Source organism: Prorops nasuta, unplaced genomic scaffold, assembly GCF_024137725.1.
Source record: "Prorops nasuta isolate Cenicafe-Biocafe unplaced genomic scaffold, Cenicafe_Pnas_1.2 PNAS00003, whole genome shotgun sequence".
NCBI classification, from domain to species: domain Eukaryota; kingdom Metazoa; phylum Arthropoda; class Insecta; order Hymenoptera; family Bethylidae; genus Prorops; species Prorops nasuta.
The window spans coordinates 1,779,592-1,802,068 of NW_027116800.1; the positions used below are offsets into that span (position 1 = coordinate 1,779,592).

Below are 22,477 nucleotides of genomic sequence, written 5' to 3' on the forward strand. Positions count from 1 at the left end.
CTATTGAATTCTATAGTGAGTGTCAATGTGGGATGCGCAGCAGAGAAAAAATTCCATACGCTACATCCCCGTCACGCGTCCTTAAAATAAAAGTAAAAGGAAGCTTCAAGGTATATAGGGATCACATTTTGAAAAGAGAATAATATTTCGTATATTTCGGAAAATTTATTATAAATAAATTTGAAACTATAATTATTGATAGGATTCTTAGCCATACCAATTCATTTAATAGGTATTTACATTAGTCTTCTTTTTCAGTGTCATGTGTTCTTAGAAGTTATAATTTTGCAATTTAATGTAAATTGTATTATGTGTATGAATGTGTAAAGTATAATTTACATACATTTAGTAATACTGTAATTAATAGTTGAAGCGGTTGTATTTTCGTATAGAAACGATAGGCTTTTTTAATATCTGCAAAATCTTACGGTTCTAGATCGCGGCCAAACGGCTTGTTCTTATGTAATTTAAATATTTGCATCTGATTATATTGCATAAATCGATTAACTAAAAAACATATCTTTTAACGCCAGGAAATAAGCTAGTTAAATTTTCAGCCAAAATGGATGAAATAACTGTGCAAATATCTCTATTTAACAAATGCACTTAATTTCAGGATTTTTTTTTTACTGACTAAATTTCAATAATCTAAAAGACACCCATTCTTTTAGTACCGTCTCGTTTCTACAGAAATGCAATGCTATCTATATTGAAATTGAACATTTCCAACTGAGTTAATGCTATGCTTACATAAAACGTAGGATTTGCGAGTTAAACAGGGATGGAAATGTCCATTTATCACTAGATTTCATTTGGACTATCCCACACGCAATCTGACTTAATAGTAATAAATATACAGCACGCTATTAGTCGTATTCTTTGGCCAGAAAGAAAGTCTTGCGTGGTATACATTACGTATCAATCTAACAAAGTAAGTTTTTTTCTTTGTTAAATGTGTCAAACTCTCTCTCTCTCTCTCTCTCCCTCTCCCTCTCATACACACACACACTCGTTCGCGATTTCTCTCTATAATGACACTTTAAAGAAACTCATTACTACACGCATACTTTTAAAATATAGTTTGATCGCTTGCTTTCTTCCATAGGAAAGAGTACCACGTATATCGGTCGAGTTGGCGTGATTCGCACTCAGCAAGCTTGGAGCTCTATATAATATGCTAACAAACTCCCCTCGAGAAACAATTCTTAATAATATAGAAAAATAAGAAGAGTGCCACTGTGCTCACGAATCTTTACTTTCGTCCGCTCGTGTCTTACGCAACCGGTTAAAGGCGGTCATTTTAACAAAGTCACTAGACTCGAGGACAATACCGACCCGCAGAACGAATCGCCATTTTTTCGATCAGCCGTTAAGGTCCGCGTGCACAGCGATTCACTTCTCGAGTACCCTGTTATGTCTGTTTCCACGGGGAAGATTATTCTTTTTCGTTTTCAATAAATATCTATAATACAACAAACTCCAGAACTGTTGCCAACGAGTCACATAACGAATAACGTCAATAGATTATTTCTAATTTCAAGGTACCCTAGACTCTAGGAATATTTATACAAGACTTTCTTAACTACTATTAAAAATTTATCAATATTGTAGTGTGTTTGTGTGTGTATGTATGTATTAATTTTTCTTTGTAGGTGTATTTACATGTGTTTATATATACACATAGATACTTTTAGATTTACATATCTATAAATCTATGATTATAATACAAGGTATTATTGTACAGACTCGTGTATGTGTAACTCGCTGGCAAAACTGTTTAGGCATTTTGCTAAGAGCGAATCAGCTTATGAACTTTTAACATAAATTAGTACATATACATGTACATTCAGAGCGTAACAGCAACGGTAAATATACTTGAAAACACGCATACACACGAAATTTTTTACCACACATGTACTCATTCGGAAAACACTTATAAAGTTACAAATAATAACATAGCAACAATACAACACAGTACTGATATAGTAGTAATATAGTAAGAGTACTAATAGTAATAGTCGCCAATAACGGTAGCACTAGTAAATAACTTCTATACGCTATCGAACAACATGAGAGATAAAATAAATAATGAAAAACAGACACAGTTTAATAAATTAATGAACGCGTAGTATGTATTTCGGTAATTCTAATGATAATATTAATAATAAGAATATTACTAACATAATAATAGTAATAATGACGGATACTTTTGATTAAAATGCGAAAAGAATGGTGGTAATACGTAATAATGAATGAGTACTAAGGTCCTTAGATCCTAAGAAAATAAGCTATGGCTATGTACTTATCGATAAGTCTATATTGAAGCATCAAGTCTTTCTTCGAAGGGTAACTGTTTCATACGTTTCCCTATATCTCCACCGAGTCCTTGTACAGCAAACGCGTGAAAAAGAACTATCATTTATCTACAACCTTTTTTCTCATCCTATTCATCCTAAGCATTCCAATCTAGTCCGCGAGTGGCCAGACCGTTGGCATTAATTAAATATTGGTTTAACAATACTGTAGCAAGACAACGATTTATACTTACAACTACTATTTACATACAAGTATATCTTATATACGAAGCCTACTCCTTTTGCGGAAGAAATCCCAATCAATACATACCCATACATGCATGCATGCATGCATGCATGTGTGTGTGTGTGTGTGTGTGTATGTGTGTAAATACTATTTACAAAAATAGAGTAGTCCGAGCAACTAGTTAATGCAACGAGCTTGACAAATAATGCTAGGTCATAGCCTTTCAGCTGACACAATCAATTAAAGCTGCAAAAGGATTCGTTATCTTCCACTGCATTTTTTTCAACTTCTAGTTTATTTCTATATTACCTAAATTTATCGAATTCGAGGCGAGTGCCCTCAGTCATTACCATACCTAATCTCGAAGCACGTAATGGACGTACTTAAAGAATCTTATTCTCCTTATAACAAGTTTTGCCAAAAATAGCTTCCTATCAAACAGGTTGCGCTCCCGAAACAGTTTAAAACAACAATGCATTGTATGATTGAAATCCAATTTTTGATAAGATTTTTCTATTGGTTGCTTTTGAAATAAAATGGCAATTCCTGTTAACCTATCACAGCGTATTTTATTACAGATTAATATTAATTGTCAGTTATTTATCCTTATATACGGACATATATTTATGTAAACAATACTTGTCAATTCTAAACTGCTCTGGAGAATTCCCATCCAATCGAAACCCCTTTTGCCCAAAAGATTATACTATCAATTGTTATTAGATTTTTGGGAACATTCTAACATTACATGACGTAAATGTAAATTAGGATTTATTTCCCACGGAGATCTGCCGAGAGAACCATATATAAAGAGAAATTTGGCTGTTTTTTAAAATGGTATTCTTCATGCATTCGAGATTAACTGATAAATTTGGCGATATTGCACGTTTTGAAAAACATTACGTCACATACAGAACGAACGCAGAATAAAATTTGTCCTAACAATTTCTTACTCCCCTATATCGACAGGGCTAGCTTAAATATTTGAGAAACGAACAATTTTAAATATATATATATATATAGGTATATATACACAGAGAACAAAGAAACAAACAAATCTTACAATGGCGCTAATTGAGAGTTCTGAACGCTTTCTTTAGTAAGCTGCTCCAAAATTTACCTAAACTTTTCCTAAGCATACGACGCAAAAGCGTTAAAATGTACATCGTATGGTAATTAATTGGTAATAATTATAATAATAATGAAGTTAAGCTAGGTCGCGCACGTTCTGGCCACAAATTGCATCGCGAATTCTTGAAACGTACCAACGGAAACGACTTATCTCATTCGTATCTGGTAATGCGATCGTTTGCTGAATAGTTTTGGCATCCTCAGACGTTAGTCGTGGCTTCTTGCAAGCCGTAGCTGTGAACTCGTACTTCCTCTATGGCCCGACACCACTCAAGCGCGTAACCATCAGGATCTTCAAGATAGTAAGTTCTGTTTGGCTGCAATAGCAAAAAGGAAATGAGAATGAAACCATGATCGATAATTGACAACGTTATTTAGAAAAAGGAAATGACAAGAAAAAAGGGGGGGGGGGGAGGGGGAAATCAACTAACCGTATGTACAAAGAAGATCTTGAAATTTTTCGGCTCGACTCTCAGTTCAGGACTCCAGGGTATTTCACCCTTGAGTACTTTCTGAATTGGATCGATGTAGTAAAGGTGGGGTCCAGTGGTGAGCAGGAGCATTCGCCTTCTGGCGAAGAGGCCCTTCCGTTTGTTGACAAATCCTTGTTTGAGGATGAGGTTTCCCTCGACGAAGGTGTCCCACTGATTAGAGATGCGTTGTTCCTCCAATCGACTTGTGATTTCTTCCGGGGTGAGATGATCGGTGATACCACCGGAAGTTGTCCGTTTCCGTGGTTTTTCAACTGGGCGCTTGACCGGTCTTGTGGGTTCCGCCGCCGGGCGCTGTTGTTCGTCGCTGTCCTCGTCGTCGTCCTCGCTCTCGCCAATACCGAGACCAAGCAGTCTGGTGAGCTGCTTGTCGTCGAGACCGGGCTCGAGATGATCGGGCACCCTGTAATGCGACCTGAGCTCCTCGTGTTCGGAGGTGCCAGGAAGATAGGGATAGATCGGTGGAGGTGTCTGCTCGTGAAGGGTCTCAAAGTCGACGCACTGGAAGAACGGATGGGCCCTTATGCTGGGATATCCGGCGCCGTGTTCGTCGCGGGCACCGAGACGCTGCGTCGGTTCGAGAACGAGAAGCTGACTGACCAGTGACCTGGCCAGCTCGCAGAATCCATCGGGAATCTCATATTCGAGCTTGAGGATCTTCTGGAAGATCATGTACTCGCTGCGAGAGCGGAATGGTGGTAGACCAGCGACCATTTGGTAGACGATACAGCCGAGGGCCCAAAGGTCGGACGCTCTGCTGGCAGTTTTGTCGGTTAGAAGTTCAGGCGAGACGTATTGGGCGGTACCGACGAACGAGCCTCTCCGTTGTCTTTGGTACTCTTGCTCGATCGCCTGCTGCTGCCTCTTCTGCCCGTCCTCGTCCAACGAACTATCGAGGGGCAGTATAGTCTCTAACCCGTCGCCGTCCTTCAGGATCTTGGCGCTGCCGAAATCGGTGATGAGTATGTGCATCTTCTCGTCCAGCAGGATGTTCTCCGGCTTCAGGTCCCGGTGAATGATTCCAAGCCCATGCAGGTATTCCAAACCGCGGAGTATCTCCGCCGAATAGAACTTGGTGCATTCGATGTCAAAGGAACCGACCTTGTTGATGTAGGGCAGTAGCTCGCCGTTCTTCGCGTACGAGAGGACGAAATATAGCCTTTCCATGTCCTGGAAGGTGCAGTACAGGCGCACGAACGAGTGTTTCGCGCCCGCGAGCATGTTCAGCACCTCCTTCTCGCGTTTCACATACTCGGTCTTTTTCTCTTTAATGATGTGACGCTTTTCGCACACTTTTATCGCGTACTCTTTGTCGGTGTGGATGTCTTTGGCCAGATAAACCTAAAACAAACCAATAACTCCATAAGTTATCCCCTTGAAATAACGATCCACTCTTTTTACGCTCTTTTAAGCTTTTACTCTTTTATCGCAATCTTGCCACTTTTTAGCTTCGCAGTCTCGGGAGTAACTTTATCAGGCCAGCCAAGCAAGCAAGCAGCAGCAGCAGCAATCGAGAGACTCGAAAGTTGCTTGGATGGGAAAAGCCTCGAGAGACTCGTTAGAGAATCGACGCGCGCTACTCTGCTGCTGCTACCCGTGCAGGAATGATAAGTTTCGAGAAGCGTCAAGAAACGAGAGGTTTGTTAAGAATTTTAGGCATGTGGTTATATATTTAGCGTCGTTCTTGTCGTCAGTCGAGGAAGGAATTTGTCGGAAGATTGAATAATCAAAGAGAGAGAGAGAGAGAAAACTTACGGTAGAGAAACTTCCCTCGCCGATCACCTTGCCAAATTTAAAGTCCTTGGGGGTGCGCTTGTGCGTTGGTGGTGGATTGATGCTGGTAAGAGCCGGGTTCGTGGTCGGTGGAACCCGATGTGCTAGAGTGCAGACTGGCGCTACCACACCGTTGGTCACATCGTTCGTCGGTGGAGACATTTTGGACACCGGCCCCTCCACCGTTACTGCCGGCTGTGGCGAAACGGTAAGCGCCTGGTTCGCCACACGCTGCAACAACAACAACAAGTAACGTGAAACTCACTGTTTATCGATATACAAATGACGACCACGTCAATTCGCCTACAACTTTACGTGAAACGCTTCTCTCCCGATATTAAAACAAATAACGCGCGCGAGCATATATTTGTAAATAAAGTCCAGTCCTCCGTATAAAATCAATTAAAAACCTCAGTGAAAAGCAAAGATTTTCACGTCGAGTTGTAGAAGACGATTAAACTCTATTCTCGCTAGCGACAAAATTCAATGGTTGGAAAACGCGAGGAGTAACGCAAGATACAGCTCGTGTATGCTTTTCTTGCTAAGAGATTGTCAAAGGTCGTGAATAAAATGTTCATTCATAAAGAGGAAAAGAATGGAGAGCACGCGTTCTATGCCAGCCACTTAACTCTCTCATCCGGCTCCGGTCGTCCGGTACCAGGAAATCGTGCCGGAAGTGACGTTACTTTGGTATGCCACGTGGGCCACATTGACGCATCTCGGAATGACAGAATCTCGGTGCTACGTTTGTGCTCTGGCCCATATATATATATATATATAAATGACACACACGTTCACATTTACAGGATGTGAATTTTACTTAAAGCGAAGCGTCGTGTGGTTCAGTACTATATAAATATAGAGTACACTGGCGGATCATAGAGCGAAAAACCCGCAAGGAATTCATTCGAGTCTGCTTTATTGAATGGACAAATTTTTCTCACAGCGAGGATGATGAATGATTCGGCTGATGGGCCACATATTTGGCCCGTGTATCGCGCGTACTTCCGGACATTAAATCCCTCTTAAGTAAGGGCTTTGATCGTTTCATTTCCGCTGGAGAGGTCGAAGACGAGTTATCCCGGGCCGATCCGCCGAAAGGAGAGGCTGCACAGTGTCAGTCGCGTTTCCGGTGGAACGATGAATCGCTCGAGACGTTGGCAAAAGGACTGAAAAGCGAGTTTTTCTCATGCGAGATCGAACGTACTCGGCTGCAATGGCGGACAAAAACCGACACGCCTGCGAGGTATTGTTCGCCTATTGCAATAGGAATCAAAGTCTAAATATTATACCGAAGCGACACGCTGTGCTGCCGGAAGAAGAGATCGTCCTTCTCACCGAAAATATCTTCTCTCTAGCGGAGTATGTAGGTTTTCTTTAAGCTCTCGGAATAATTATTCTCCGAGGGAAACACAAATTTCAATATCTACTTGAATTCCTACGCGGTCTTATTCATTCCTTTCACAACTCCATCTCTATATCTCTGTAATTTTATCGTTATTCTTTTCCAATTCGTTCTATATTTATGAGCCTTGGCTTTAGTTTGCAAATCAAACAACAGACTTCAATCGAGCCACGAAAATAGACGGTGTAAGATTCTTTCCTTATCCACAGATTGGTTGTATAACGTGTTATGTAAATAGAAAAATGAAGAAGGCACATTTTCAAGCGTACTGTGTAACAGTTTAGAGAGAGAGAGAGAGAGAGAGAGAGAGAGAGAGGGGGGGGGGGGGGTTAATTATCCGAGCAATGTTGACTGAAATGTTGGTGATCGGCGTGTGCAGATGGATTCGCGTCACCATTATTTTTCCTACGCTGGCGGGCTTGAAAAATTTCCGGTGTTTTCGAAGCATCAAACGGCAATTGTGGGAATTTCGCTCGACTGAATATACGAACGCACCTTAGCCCGGTGTGTTTACGAGGGACCGATTGGCCTCGCGACTGTTATTTGGCATTGAGCTGTATTAAAATACGCTACTAGATACCAAACATTGCTCGGCTTCAAATGGGCCACGTTCCGCGGTTGCGTTTATTCGCGGATAAGAAATTCTTTTTAACGACATCTTTGAAGATAATAACTTTGTAACGTACACTGATTATTCAACGCGTATAGACAAGCGAGGAATTAGAACGACTTTGGGTCGCCAAGGAAAAAGGGGCTATGAAATACTTTTAACGACACTATAAACACACGGAAATACCATATTCAGGGTCAGTTTTATTGGCATGGAAGAACGGACGTTTCGAACCAGATAGCCACACGATATACGATTGATATGCAATGTATACATATATATATATATATATATATATATATATGTTATACAGCAGCTACTCTGATGTAGGAAGCATCATATATTTCTTACAATATTTGCCATGTATGGACATTCTCTCGAGAGGGTTATTACATTCATTGTAACTTAAAGGAGAAGAGACTGCAGCTTCTGGAAGATTCATGATTCGTGGGTCAATCAGAATGCGCGAGCAGCGTCTGTTTGAAAATTAGTGTCAATAATGGAGAGGGCGTTTACTATAATGTATACTTGTATCGAACGACCGCTACGGCGCGTCGAATTTATCCAAGTTGAACGTTGTCCCGATTTGAGAGAATAGTAGCGCGGAGACGGACGATAAAAAGTTGGTAAGCAGCAGCAGACAGGCGTCAGGTACGGTAAATATCGCCGAGATAGGAACGATAAATACGCAACGCCCCAATTTCGCGTCGTCTGGGCACACGGCTGTGTCCATCGATCACCTTCCCCGTGAAAGGGAGGGAGGGATAGACGAAGTATAGCGGTGCGGGGAAGGGGAGGGAGGTAGAAAAGAAGCAAAATCAGGGGAATAAGGGGCTATAGGCGCGCCGGAATTCACTCTGGGTCACGTGATCTCTTTGATCCAGAAACAAGATTAATGTTCCACGTGAAAAATGCAAGGAGAATGCTCCGAGAGACGGTCTCTCTTTTCTACTATAGCGAAATGTACGGCTGATTAGAGAAACAAACACCTGCCCCCGAAACGTGCAGCTCTCGTCGATTTTCCATTGGCAAAAACCGTTAAACTCGCAAAATCGTCCCTTCCCGCCTATTCCTTTGCACGCCCTGCCCGCAGCTTGCGCCTTTCTCCCCACTCCCCCCCCCCCTTCTCACCGTTTTCTTATAATTCTTCCAGAGACCGAGCTAATGTTGCCATACGCGTCGCATTAACGGCTACAACCATTGGTAATTCTGTGGCAATTTAGGAAAATCGATCGAAAGCGGTGAAGCCGATTATCCTATCGTTGCGTGAAATCATAAATCTAGCAACAGTGCATGGAGCTGGAGGGCGGGTAGCCGTGAAAAAGTGTCCAACTGTCGAGGCTCCTGTGGATTAGAGTTTGTCGAACGTCGCGCATAACCTATAATAGCGGAGGAGCAGATGGGGAGCCTGACAAATGCGAGTCTTATCAACGGATGCGCCTCTCTCGGATGCGAGATTCTACGGTGATTCGAGAGGGAAATGGATCGGTGCGATGATTGGTTCGATCCGTGGGAAAATTGTAGTGGCAAGGTCGGCTTGGGAGAAAAACAGAGGTTGAGAAATGTGAGGTAAAAGAGTATACTAGTGGGAGGATGAGGGGATGGAAGAGGAAAAGGGGTCGTCTGGAAGAGGCGGGAAAGGGAAAAGGGGGAGAGCCAGTGGGCATCTCGACCCTGAGGCCGGTTACAGGCTGCTGGGCCCACAGCGTCAACCATCCGTGTCGGGCCGACGACCTCGTGGAGCATTCGCCCGCGGAGGAGGCAGCAAAAGCCAGCCAGCAACCTGCTCGCTCACTCGTACACGCGGCCCTTTCCTCTCTCTCTCTCTCACTCGTTTCTTTCTTTCTTTACTCGCTCTCTCGCTTATCTAGTAGTTCCTCCTCGCTGGCGCATAACTCGCATGGACCGCGAAAACCGATACGTCGATATACTCGGCTACCTTCGCGCGAATGACGTTGTCACTAATACCATTAACCTATCGACGAGACATTGAAACCGGAAACCGAGAGCGCCGCTTTCCTACTATGCCGGGAGAGAGAGAGAGAGAGAGAGAGACCCTAACCAAGATTCTCACGATCCTTCTCGATACGCCCCTAAGCTAGTCTCAAATTTGTACAATTTTCTCAAACGATAATCTTGCGAGAATATGGCGCGAGAGGAAAGGAGAAGAGGCCACCAGAGGGACATCATAAAGGTTTTATAGCGATTTGAAGAAAATGCGAGGCTATCGTTTTTGCGACGATGCGCATTCCAGCGCTAAATAAATCCGGCAAGGAAAGGTGAAATAAGAGGAGAGAGACTCGGACCGATCGACATCCTGTAGCTGCTATCTCACCGTGCTGGCTGAATCACTCTGTACAGAGAGAGAGAGAGAGAGAGAGAGAGAGAGAGAGAGAGAGAGAGAGAGAGAGAGAGAGAGAGAGAGAGAGGGAGAACACAGAAGCATTCCAACAGACATTCTAATTTTAGCCTTGTGCTCGTCTTTCCTCTTTTTTCGCGCTAACCTGCTCCCTCCCCACCATCTCCTTCCCCTGTACCAACATTCCCTATCCATTTCTTTCTTCTCTTTATCCCACTACCGAGCAAGCGTTTCCTTTAGTAGCTTTCTAGTATTCTTCTTTACGCCTGCGCGCCCATAGCCATATACTACACATACTTTGTCTCTCTGTTCATTCGCGCGATGCGTCCCTCTTTCTCCAATCTATATATATACAGACGCGAACACACAGAGAGACAGAGGTTACAGTAGAATGGAAGATTGGCGCCAACGCGCTAGCGCCTTTCATCGCAAGGCAGTGCTGCGATCTGGCGGTGGCACGCGGCACTCGTACATTGCTGCTGCTCTCCCTAGGTGTCCCTTCCCGTACCGCGCGACCAACTCCCGATCAGACTCTCTCTCTCTCTCTCTCTCTCTCTCTCTCTCTCTCTCTCTCTCTCTCTCTCTACCCCTACCCACTCGACTCTTTTTTTCTTCAACAGCCAACATACACAAGGGCTACGCCTATTGGCGGCGTAGCCGGCCGCGCACCACTTTTCCCCGTGAATGAAATGTTTTGCATTCGCAGACGCTGAGAAACGTATCCCGCGCGCGCTTCGAGTAAATTGGAACAGCCGTACTTCCCCCGATCTATCTGTCAGCCAAAAAAAGAGAAATAGGCACTTTCAACCTCTATAGTAAACCGTCGCCTCCGTAACACTCGTAAGAGTAAAATATCTTATCGGTCGCGCTGCAGTAATACACGAATCTCGAGAGAAAGCTAGCGAGACGCCAATAAGATGTTCGCGCGATTCGAAGCTATGAAATAATTTAGCCAAGAGGCGCGCGCGAGAGAATGCTTGTGACGGGTGAAAGAGTAATGAGCGGTTGGAGTATATACTGCTGGAGATATGATAATGTACAGGGTGACCTCTAACTGGGAGGATAAAATTCAAGATTGAGAGTGACAACGTGGTCGTCTAAAATTCATTTCGACCTTTGTGTTGCCACCGGGATTGTGTGTTACAGGCCTATATACTATGACGGTTAGGGTTAATGGGGTTTTTGCTCTTTCGAATCTTTGCTCAATGATGCTATGTTTAAAGATTCTATTATCATCTTGCTCGAAACTATCAGAAGGGTGCGCCTAGCGCACCCAGTTTCGAGCTTGACAAGCAAAGATTGATAGGGAAAGGAGAAGCGTCTGGTTTTTGGATGCGTGCGAAAAAAAGAGAAAGATATCGGTGGTTATTTAGTAAAAGAAGCAGCGAGAAGGAACGAAGGCATTCATATTTCTGCTCTATGTATACTATAGTTATGTGTGGCGTGTGTCTTTCAGGGTAAAGCAAGGTACTAAATTCTGCGTGCAGGTAATCGGCTTAACCTTACCCTTTTAATTCCTCATTCACGCTGCTGAGAGTGCAACGCTTGATTTATACGCGACGCCAATGTAGATCGTGCAAAGTGAAAGTGCGCGCTCATGGAGCTCTCGAGCAGCTAAGCGAGCAAAGCAAGTGCGTGCTGGAAGATTAATGAACTTCGAATTGCTATTTTTTCCCTAGCTCTTATCCTTATTTCCGCCAAGACAAATTCCCAGGGAAAATGCTTGTCAACGGCAATATACATATACCAGAGTTGATGGACACTGGCTCTACGATTATAAGCACTGTATTTACGTTGGTACGGCGTGTCCAACCATCTTTCCGCGTACCAATATTTTGGATTCTTTCGAAGAGCGAGGTAGAAGCGTGTTTGTGTGAGAGAGAAGAGGGAGAGAGTACTTGTGAGATAAGAGGGAGGGGGGGGGGGGGGGAGAAAGAGACGCGCGGACCATTAAAATGTTTACTTTCACGACGTATCGTAAACAGTCGATCGAAACAAACATATTTTTCGTTCAGGGCCAACACGCCGGACCTCGCAATGACACTCGCGCTTCGCGTGCGGTCATCGGTCCACCACTCTTCGTCATCCCAAGGCTTCAAAAGTTCACGCGACCTTACACTTGCGCTTCGTTCGAGTTGTTTTTCCCTCTCGTAATATCGCAACGACGAAGCTGCATGGAGAAACACCGCAGAAGACTCCTCTCGGAGTATCGACGATATTCGATCATTGATAAATTGTGTGGCCGTGGGCATTAAGCGAGTTCGCACGGTGACAACGTTATACTCGCGCGGAGGATAATTGTCGTATTGGCGAATCGTTCACTTGGCAACAAGATAGTTGTTGACGGGGCGGCAGCAGCGTAGATCCAGTATTTCTCGCGAGAACCTGTTTAAAATTGACTCGACAACTTTCGAACCGAGCCGAGATTACGTGGCCAGTTTTGGTGCCGAGGGCTTCGGGCGAATTTATTTAAATTCGAACGAGCGTTAATTATTCACATGCCGCGAGCCAGTCTGTTCACCCCTCTTTTACTCCTCTCTCTCTCTCTCTCTCTCTCCGTTTCCCTCGTCGCGTTGTACCGCGCGCGACTTCTCTTTCTCGGAAAGCCTCTGGCGAAACGGGAATCAACCGAATGGTGGAAATTCCGGGGGACCAAATATTTACGCTCGCTCTGCGATTCGAGGAACGGGGGAAAAAAATGTTTCTCGTAGGTATAGCTGCTGCTACGAGGTTTTGGCTAGATAGGATAATAAAGTGTAGGGAAAAGTTTTGCCCTAGCGGAAGGAATGGACGAGCGCTGCATTTATTTACAGCCTCGGTAGCATGATTGTGAATTTTGCGAATGGCTTCGTCATCGTCGCGATGACGCGCGCGTCCCGAGTATGCCGCTGAAGCTTCTTCGCTCGCACTTGTCCGCCGGAGAGGCCCAAAATCCGTGAGAACGCTCGACCGAAAGGTTCTCATCGTCGGAGAGAGAGAAGGCCGAGAGTTCCTCTTTGCCATCCAGTCAACTTACAAATGCCACTTGTCGCGCGCGAGAATTCGACCGAAAGCTTCTTCCATTAAGCCAACGAATGAGAGCAAACGAGTTATCTCATTGGTCCAAGAGTCCGTTTGGAACGTAATATTTATTCGACTGCTTGAATGATAGATGGAAGGAAGAAACAGATAGTACGTAGATAGATGACATTCCAGTCAATCGCTAATAATTGCGTTGTTTACGTTATACTCGACGACACACGGTAACCTTCCAGAGATGCTAGCGCGCGCTCTCTTTGCCTGGCCTCGGTCTGGAATTCCAAAGGGTCGTAGCCCTTGTAAACACGGTCTGCGCCCAGCCAGTCGCTTTGGTTTGTATGGTAGTATGCTGAGTACAATGCAAGAGAGAGCGAGAGCGAGAGAGAGAGAGAGAGAGAGAGAGCTCGGTAAACGAAAGAAAGAACGAAAAAAAACTCTCGCGACAGATCGAGGCGAAGCAGAACGGAAGGAAGGGCTCCCTCTAACTATATTTCTCTCACTCCTTCTTCCTCGTTCCCTTTGCCCTCGCTGTCTTGCAAGGCGTCTAGGGCGTAACTCGAAAATTCGCAGCGCGCGCACTTCATTCCATATCACTTTGCAAAATCCTATCTTCCCGTTGCTTCTCGTTAGACGCGAAATACTTTCTGTATTTTAGTTAATTTTTTTGTCATGTCACGAAGGAAACACGATTATACGAGAAACGATGAACTCTATCGATAAAAAGCGTTTCTCTTGATTTTCTTTTATTTTCCGAAAAAGAGAAAGAGAGCTTTAACTCTTCTTACCTTGACAAACTTCTTAAGCCTCCGGTAGCCGCGATGTAATCGCGACACGTACTGCTTGTTGGAATCCAGTTTGAACGTTTAAAATCACAGTTGCTGAATCGAAGTTGGAAAACGAAAAGAGGTGAAGAAAACGAAATGGGTCCTTTTTGACATTAACGCGGAATAATCGGATGTCACGGATTCAAATGCAGTAGTACTTCCTCGAGATCGGCCCGATTATGTTTGATCGAGTCAGTCTCGGGTATGTATGCGTATATGTTGTGCATGCGCGTAAACCGAAGAGCGAAAAACACGTTCGTGGCTGTTGAGAGCCGTTCGCTTACTGAATTCTACGATTGGCGTTTCCCGGCTGCTAACCCGCGCTTTCTCCCACTCCAAGGACTCTCCGCGCGTCCCAGCACAGCGCCCCTACCACACAGCTCCTGCCTGCTTTTCCCCCACCATTGGTCAACGTCTCAAAGCCCGCATCCGGGAATAGTGGTGGGGAGCTTGAGGGGAAGCCGATGATAAATCCACCACCTCCACTTCTACCTTCTATACCATCTCCATTCTCCTCCGACTTTGCCTTCGCCCCCACTACCGCCACCCACAACACCCCCACCCCATCCCCCGCTATCGTCTGTCGCGTCGCGTAGCGTAGCGTCGTGGAGGTAATATTACCGTGTCGTGTAAAGCACGCTTACCCCTGCGGTCAAGTGTGAAAATTGCAATGCAAGCGCTTAAATATTATTATACAGTCCGTTGCTCCGTGCGATCTTTCTTGATAAAGTAATACGCATGGGACAACATTTTCGAAAATCTGAAATAATCTGAAATCTCTGTCCGTTTACGTGTGTCCCACGCTGGACAGCTAGTAGATAAATGACGGTTCCTCGACAGACGCGCGCTTTTCGTACAATGCTAACCTGTAAGAAGGGTACGCGGTAGTAGAGATCGATCGGAAGTCTTTGGGGTTTTGGTCTCCTGGCAAAAGATCCTTTAGGTTTCCGTTGAAATTTGACCGTTCGCGGCTCGAGGGGGTATTTCTGTTGAAACGCTGGTGGGGCCGAATTGGCGGGAGAAATGTGCCGTTCTGGCAGCAGTGCGCATGCGTCGGGAATGTTGGTAGGGGTTACTCAACCGACGACGGCGCGGCGGCGCCAGACCACCTACCCTCACCTCCGTTTCTGGAGAGGAGGGGGGATTGGAATCACACGCGCACACCGGCCTTTGACTGTGTGTTTGTTTGTTTATAGTCGCCTTCTGGGAAATACCCGATACGAGTAACGGACTCTCGGCCGCGCGCGTGAAGGCTTGCTGAATGCTGGCTAGTGGCTTGGCTGGACTGGGGCTGGGCTTGCATTCCCATTCTAACGCTGCATCCGGTCGGTCGGTCGGTCGGTCGGTCGATCGCTCGCTCGCTCGCTCGCTCGTTTCCCCTCCAGCCCGCCCCTCCTCCACTCCACTCCACTCTTCTCGGATTCTTCGCGAACCCGTGGCTGGGGCCTAGCTGGGCTGCCTCCGTGCCTCTCTCGCGTCTTCTCTTCCCGTCGACGCACGATGCCCTCTCACGCACAGGCGGCACACACGCGCGTTCCTTCTTTCCTTCCTCCCCTCCTCCTCCTCACCCCTCCCCATTCCCCAAAACCATTCCTCCAACCATTCCTTCTCTCTTTTCTCGCACGCCAGATCCTATCCATCCACTCTCTCACGGATTCCCGCGCTTTTTTTTACGACTATTGCGCATCTCGCAATCCTTCCAGCTCGCTTGTGCGAAACACCATATAGCATAATACAATTACTGCCCAATTCTCATGCTTCGGGCCACTCTAGTAGGTACACGCGCATCTTTTCATGCGCTCTTCGACCATTTGCATTATTATCTTTGACAGTTTCATCTACCATTCACGCTTACCATTGAAAAGATAGTACAGTCGGGACTCTCCTCGTACCGTTTTATCTTAATTTAAACGTCGTTTGTAAAGTCGTAAGGCAATGGTTCTTACGCGCTCGCGATATATATATATATATATATATATATATATATAGCTGTATTACAGTACTGTATGGATTTGAGTAATGCTCTTTTTCTTTCCCCGTGACATAAGATCACTTAATGACTAAAAACAATGTAAATTACCATTAATATTCTCGGAAGACAATGAAATCAAGTAAGAGAGGCGATACGCAGGATGCGAATAGCTGCTGAATCACGTTCTAATTGCAGAAAACAATTCTTCGGACGTTCGTTGCGATATACCTTCCTCGTACATACAATGTTTTCGACCATCGCGCGCAAGGGCTCCTACACTCCTATATGCAGTTTGCATTTTAAGCTGGCTTCGCCATTAGTATTCGCCGAACACGAAGGAGGGAGACAGGAGATAATACGCGGGATATAAATAATCGCTGAATCACGTTTCGGGATTATTGTTCAACGAAATTCTGGATTCTTGGGGGGAAAAAATTCATGCCTCGCAACGCGAATGCAAATCTCGCGCGCCGAGAGAGTAGTATAAATCGTGCTTGCGAGGCCTCTGCAGGCGGGATTATGTAAGGAAAATTTGCTCTGAAAAAACGCGCTATATGCGTTTACACCGCGCTGACACGAGAGGAGAAGAAGAAGAAGAAGAAGAAGAAGAAAAACAACAACAACAACAAAAGAGAGGGATAGGAGGAACAAGCAGCAGCGGTAGCAAAAGAAGAAGTGGGGGGAAATGGAACGACGAGTTAATGAAGAGATAAAGGATGCCGCGCGAGATAAGAGAGCCGCGCGTTTTTCAATGGATAGCTGCGGGACGGATATTATTGCCACGATATTAATGGAAGTTATGTAATATGGCAGCTTGTGCACGCGTACGTCCGTTCAGCTACGATGTCCATGGCTTGTTTACGAGTGGCTCTGTGTCTATTCTAAAGGCGTCGTGCGCGCGCGCTCGCGCGAGCACAAGTATTTCTTCGCTAGCAACGCGATGACAGCTGCTGCGTTCGAGATGACGATCGGGGCAGCTTTAGCCTCGAAATCTCGCCGACGCCTGATATCCGTTGTCGAAACGCTAAACAACAATATTGTTTTCCCATTGGCGTTGAGAGTTCGCGGCAAAGTCCAGCGGCTGCTCTCGGTTCTTCTTCTTCTTCTTCTTCTTCCTCCAGCCGCCTGGCGACCAGACTGGCTGGACTTTTCCGCGAAGCCAACGCGCTATCGTTCCTTTTTATTTATTACCGGCTATATACAGCCATTCGCATTATCGTTAGACACGCAGTCACGCTGTCAACATCCGTGTACACCGACACCCACCCGATCAGAGTCGGACTTAATCAGCCAGCTAATTAACGCGTGAACCTACGGATCCTGCATTTTCCACCAACAATTTGTTATATATATATATATATATATGTGTGTGTGTGTGTATGTATGTATATAGTATATAGAAACCTATTTGACGCTCCTGCATATTCTCTTTGTATTTTTCTCTCTTGGCGCGCGTAAACAAATTATTATAGAGGATCGTTATCAATGGTATACATGTACGTGTCTCGATTCGAATATCGCTGCTGAGTCGATCGTCATCAACGGTATTATTTCGAGCGTAGCCGATGAAAAACGCGCAAATAAGTCCTAGAAATAGTTTGCATTAAGCAACGACTTGTTTGTCGCGTCGCGGGACTTTTCCTAGCAGGAAAAAAAGTGGTATAAATTTGAAATAAATTTCACGCACTTGACTACGTACGATATCACCTGCATGGGGACTTTAAGTGGCTGACTAAATAACCGCGTCTGCTGTATGAGTTTAGTTAAAAATAAGCCATCGTGGAATATAATTATCTACTGCCTGATAAGTCATCCAAGTTCTCGCTACGCAAACGAAAACAAATTTAAATATAGCTCCTGCCATTGAGACGTCAATCTAAAATGCGCCACGGGTTTAGGAACGTCAGAGGAGTAATGGAGGATAAAAGCTGCAATTCAGTTAAAAGGAATAAAGACACTCGTGCGATATTCCAATTCACGTTGATTCGCCCGAAGCGGAGACAGTCATTAATAACAGGGGATTTCAATTTCTTATTTAATTAAGCCAGATTACATTGTATAATTTTCTTGCAATCGCGAAGGGTTAACGCGTTAAAATAATAAGCCTCGAGAGAGAGAGAGAGAGAGAGAGAGAGAGAGGAACAAGAAGAAGGCCGTGCAAGAAGAGGAGCGATAAGTTTCAGAGAAGAATAAGAAGGAAGAAGAGAGAAATGCGCGCGCGCGCGAATGTATAGTTGAGGAAGAAAAGCTGAAGAAGCGTGTCAATTTAAATAGAGATTAGCAGTCATCGAACTTGGCTTGGTAAGAGGCCCGAGTCGAGCTGAGCCGAGCCGAGCCGCCATGATGGTAATCGACGAGGCGGTGGAGGAAAAGTATCGCTCTCGTACGCGGCAGCGAGCGAGTAGGCAGGGACCAGGGAGCGACGCCGATGCTTAATTAGCATTCGAAAAATAGACTTTGCGAAAGGCTTTGCAACGCGTCAAACGAAAACAAATCTTGTCCCTTTGGTCGGCTAGGCGAAGGCCGGCCAACCGAAATAAACCGGGGGCCGGGATAGAGACCAACCTACGAACGCTGCGACCAATAATAAGCGTGTGCATGCACGCACAATATCCTTCTTCCAATTTCTCCGCGAAATATTCCAAACGTCGCGCGAACGTCGAGACCACCGCGCGACAATCGCTTATTTCTTATAGAGGAATCCTTCGAACGAGTGTAACGCGCGTTCCTAATTTATAGCAAATCTCGCGATTCTGCGTATGGAAAGGGGCAAAAACTATTTCCATCACCCAATGCACTTAATTTCTAGCTCTTTCCGTCATTTACCTCCCTCTCACCGTTCGAACCACAATCCTTCCCGCACTCTATTAGCGCCGATAAAAATCATCGATAATCTGCCGATGTTCCAATTAATGAATTTCCCTCGTGCAACGATCAACTTCTGAACGTAGGAGTAAGCGATGTTCGAGAAAAATCGGGACGCGATGAGATAGTCGAAAATAATGCGTAACGAGCATCTTCTTTTTTTGTGGGAAAATTGTAGAGTGCACTTGTGGGGAGAATTGCGCTATTCTAACGATATAGAACTGTTGAATGGATGAATATTGCTAGAAATTATGTTTTTATATACATATATTAATATCGATTTTTTGTCACGGTAATTGTTGCTCCGAGTATAAACAATGCGTGGAAAATAAAAAAACGAATGTGGGTCTAAAAACCACATTGTTTTATTAAGATAGCAAAATTAATCATACTGGTTATTTTTATCCAGACCATTCGCGCGTCGCATCGAACCAAAGAGCCAATTTTCTTAAATCAAAATTATTAACAAGTGCGATGGAAGATATTATTCTCGGAGAACGTTCGAGCGTGCATAATGGGAATAATAATGGCGAGAATCGCGTATAATAGAAACGATTACTTTAATTCTTACAATTGTTGGTTGCTGGAAATTGGGCGATATTCGGTGGAGATTCACGAGTACCTTGATCATTATTATCGGATGAAATTAAGAACGCAACGGGTTAATCGCATTTTACGCCATTGGCTGGAAAATTCGTCACGAGTGAAAAATCCGAATGGAATTCCGTTGACGATCGGAATGCGATACAAGAAACATGCGCGAGCTCGAATTAACGAACGAGCGAGAAACATTGGAAAAATATGCGCAGGTACAGGTTCGGCGACGGAACGGTGGGGCGTTACACTCGAAAAATATTATAAATTTTATTTTGCAGTAAATCAATGCTAATCTAACTTTTGCTTCGCTTATCAAGCCTGACCTACTCCGTGCGTTAAGGAAATTGATATCAAATGAGTACACTAGCGACATGTTCGAGGCCCACTATTAATAAAGCAACGATTTCTTTTTCGTGGAAAGTCTAAACACTGGGATATCTTTGCGAGCAATGATCAAGTGGTAAATTCGCATGACGATTGAATCGATACGTACGATATGGCGGAAAATGGAACGGAGAGAGAGAGAGAGAGAGAGAGAGAGAGAGAGAGTCGATAAGGACTATCAGGGATCGTTATTCCTATATATATATATAGAATTATAATAATAGCAGCAAAGTAGAAAATTGGTCAAAGAAAGCAAAGGGGATAAGAATAAGTAACGAAGCGATATAATAGAAGGAAGAAAATGTTGCGCGGTTGCGAAACTAACGAATAAATTGGTTGCATCGTTGGTTCGTAAAGGAAGGCGCGCCTATGTAAACCGAGTCCCGATGATGCCGACGCAATCGGTATAGGTGTATAGGTACGGAGAACATTCTGTGGATCGTCCCCGTAAATTCTCCTGCACGATTCTACGTAAATATCATAATTTTGGCTCGCGAGGAACGCACGACCCCGTGACTCAAGCGCAAAATACTCGCGGAGAACAACACAGCCTAATCATAATTCAGTAATAATCCGTAAGAACGCGGCGCCAGCGCGAGTATCAAAGGAAGTCATTAGTTTCAAGTGTAAATAACGAAAAATTACATTCACCGTGCGCGCGCGGGCTAAATTACACCGCTGTACGCGCGGTTAATTATCCCTTATAGTGGCGCGAGGAGAAGAATAGAGACTCTTGTTTTAATATTGAGATTATTTTCAAGCTCTTTTAAAACGAGGTGCAAAATATAACAGGAGGATGAGAAACATTCGAGTGAAGCATCATGGAGTTTCAGGAATTGCACGCTAATTGTTTACAGCTGAGGTACACGTGTACCTATATTATAAGCAATCGCATTTAGCGTGCATGGACCCTGATTCACTATTCCGAACAAATATTGCATGATACTAACGAGCGAGAACGGAATGACAGAGTCATGAGTCAGCCAATAGAAACAATAGTAAATACAATGTATGCATATGCATCTTACAATTAAGCTCGCGCTAACACGGCGCCTATTACCCAACTTTAACTATACGTTTGCTATGTATACTATGTGTGTGCGCTCTCTTCCAAGAGAAGATATTTTGGAAATGAAGCTGTTGAAATTATTTGGTTGATAAGCACGGTTAACAGCGAGAATGCAGCTGAAAGCAGAAACGATAAATCGATTTGGCAGTGTTATAGCTTTAACCGTTTGATATATTTAGCTTGTTACGATTGCGCTATAATGTACTTTGACCTATCTTAATTGCAACCGTCAAAAACGATCTGCCACGCGAGATTTAGCATTTCCGCGTTTATCCTGATAAATACGCGATACGACATAGTCCTCGTGCGCCACGTTTCGTATATATATATATATATATATATGTATGTACCATATACTCTAGCGCGCAGAGATTGCCAGCACCGAATATCTCTCAATAGGAAACTCATTCAATAACAACTTTTGTTTTCTTCGAACGTGTAATTGCGGATAATTGAAAAAATTGCCACGACATTCAACGGAAACTTACGAGAAGTAAGAGAATTACTGATAAAAAGGTAAAGATAAGAGGCGCGACCTATTCGCGATGAGGGTTCTCGTAATTAGCCTGTGTGTTCCAACGATATTATATATCTATATGTAATTATAATGAGAGGAAAAGGAGAAAAAGCTATATGATAACTCTGGGCTGGAGAAAGTGTGAATGGAAAGGAATCGAATGTCATTTTGATAAAGAAGGTGGGAAAGGGAGTCGAAAAATACGAAGAAAGGAGATAAGGAAGCGTGTGAGAAAAGAGGAAAGTTTATGCTTTTGTATGGTAGGGTGGAGAGGGAAGGGGGGGGGGGGGGGTGGGGGATTGCTGACAGCATCGCTTCGTGACCGATAATGCACAGTCGACCGGTAATAAATAAAAATCTATTTATACCGTTTATCAGTATGTTTGCGGTGTGGCACTTACAGCAATGTAGTAAATCGCGTAGGCTGCGTGAATCATTCGTGGGCAGCCGATCTTCGAACTCATTCACTCTTCGTGCATAAGGCGTGGGTCACGGCCAGATGAGATGATTTAACTGTCTTCTCTGGCCGCAATGTCAGCCCCCGGTAGGTCCTCGATTAATCTTCCTCCGTACGAAAATCACACTGCAAACAGATTCCTTCTTTTTTTCCTCGATACTTTTTTATACGCATATTATATATATAGAACATATTCTTCGGCACTCTGCTCAATTCACGATTATTCCTACTTGTGAGCTGCTGTCAAGCCTACGAACCATCGCGGTCACGATTCAACGACACTCGTTCCTGTATCCGAGAGAGATTTTGTCAAAGATCTCGCGGGACGCTCCGACGAAAATGAAATTGTTGGACGCGCGACGAGTGAATCTAGCCAAGACTCTGGCGTGATCTCGACTGTTCAATTATTGTGACCCCTGGTGTTTCCGATGTTTACAGTCGCTTGCCAGTGAAAAATTGGCGCT

General features: G+C 44.3%; 1 protein-coding gene across 2 annotated transcripts; it reads right to left on the bottom strand.

Annotated features, from left to right (window-relative positions):
- Positions 1 to 119: 119 nt before the first annotated feature.
- Positions 120 to 22,188, bottom strand: Pdk1 (Phosphoinositide-dependent kinase 1). 2 transcript variants are annotated; one of them, XM_066725035.1, is made up of 4 exons: positions 21,958 to 22,188; positions 5,919 to 6,167; positions 4,104 to 5,504; positions 120 to 3,989 (listed from the first exon to the last, which is right to left on the bottom strand). In XM_066725035.1, the coding sequence occupies exons 1-4, from the start codon at positions 22,018 to 22,020 to the stop codon at positions 3,873 to 3,875; spliced, it is 1,830 nt and encodes a 609-aa protein (XP_066581132.1). In that variant the 5' UTR covers positions 22,021 to 22,188; the 3' UTR covers positions 120 to 3,872. The 2 variants fall into 2 exon arrangements, with proteins under 2 accessions (XP_066581132.1, XP_066581133.1); XM_066725036.1 differs by lacking the exon at positions 21,958 to 22,188 and adding an exon at positions 14,114 to 14,455 and having other exon boundaries at positions 121 to 3,989.
- Between the last annotated feature and the right edge of the window lie 289 nt (positions 22,189 to 22,477).

Bases quoted from the DNA above. Each gene is read 5' to 3' on its own strand.
- Pdk1 (XM_066725035.1), bottom strand. From the start codon at position 22,020: ATGAGTTCGAAGATCGGCTGCCCACGAATGATTCACGCAGCCTACGCG. The intron at 6,168-21,957 runs GTAAGTGCCACA...TTGTTGTTGCAG, and splicing joins ACGCGATTTACTACATTGCT to CGTGTGGCGAACCAGGCGCT. The intron at 5,505-5,918 runs GTAAGTTTTCTC...GGTTTGTTTTAG, and splicing joins GCGAGGGAAGTTTCTCTACC to GTTTATCTGGCCAAAGACAT.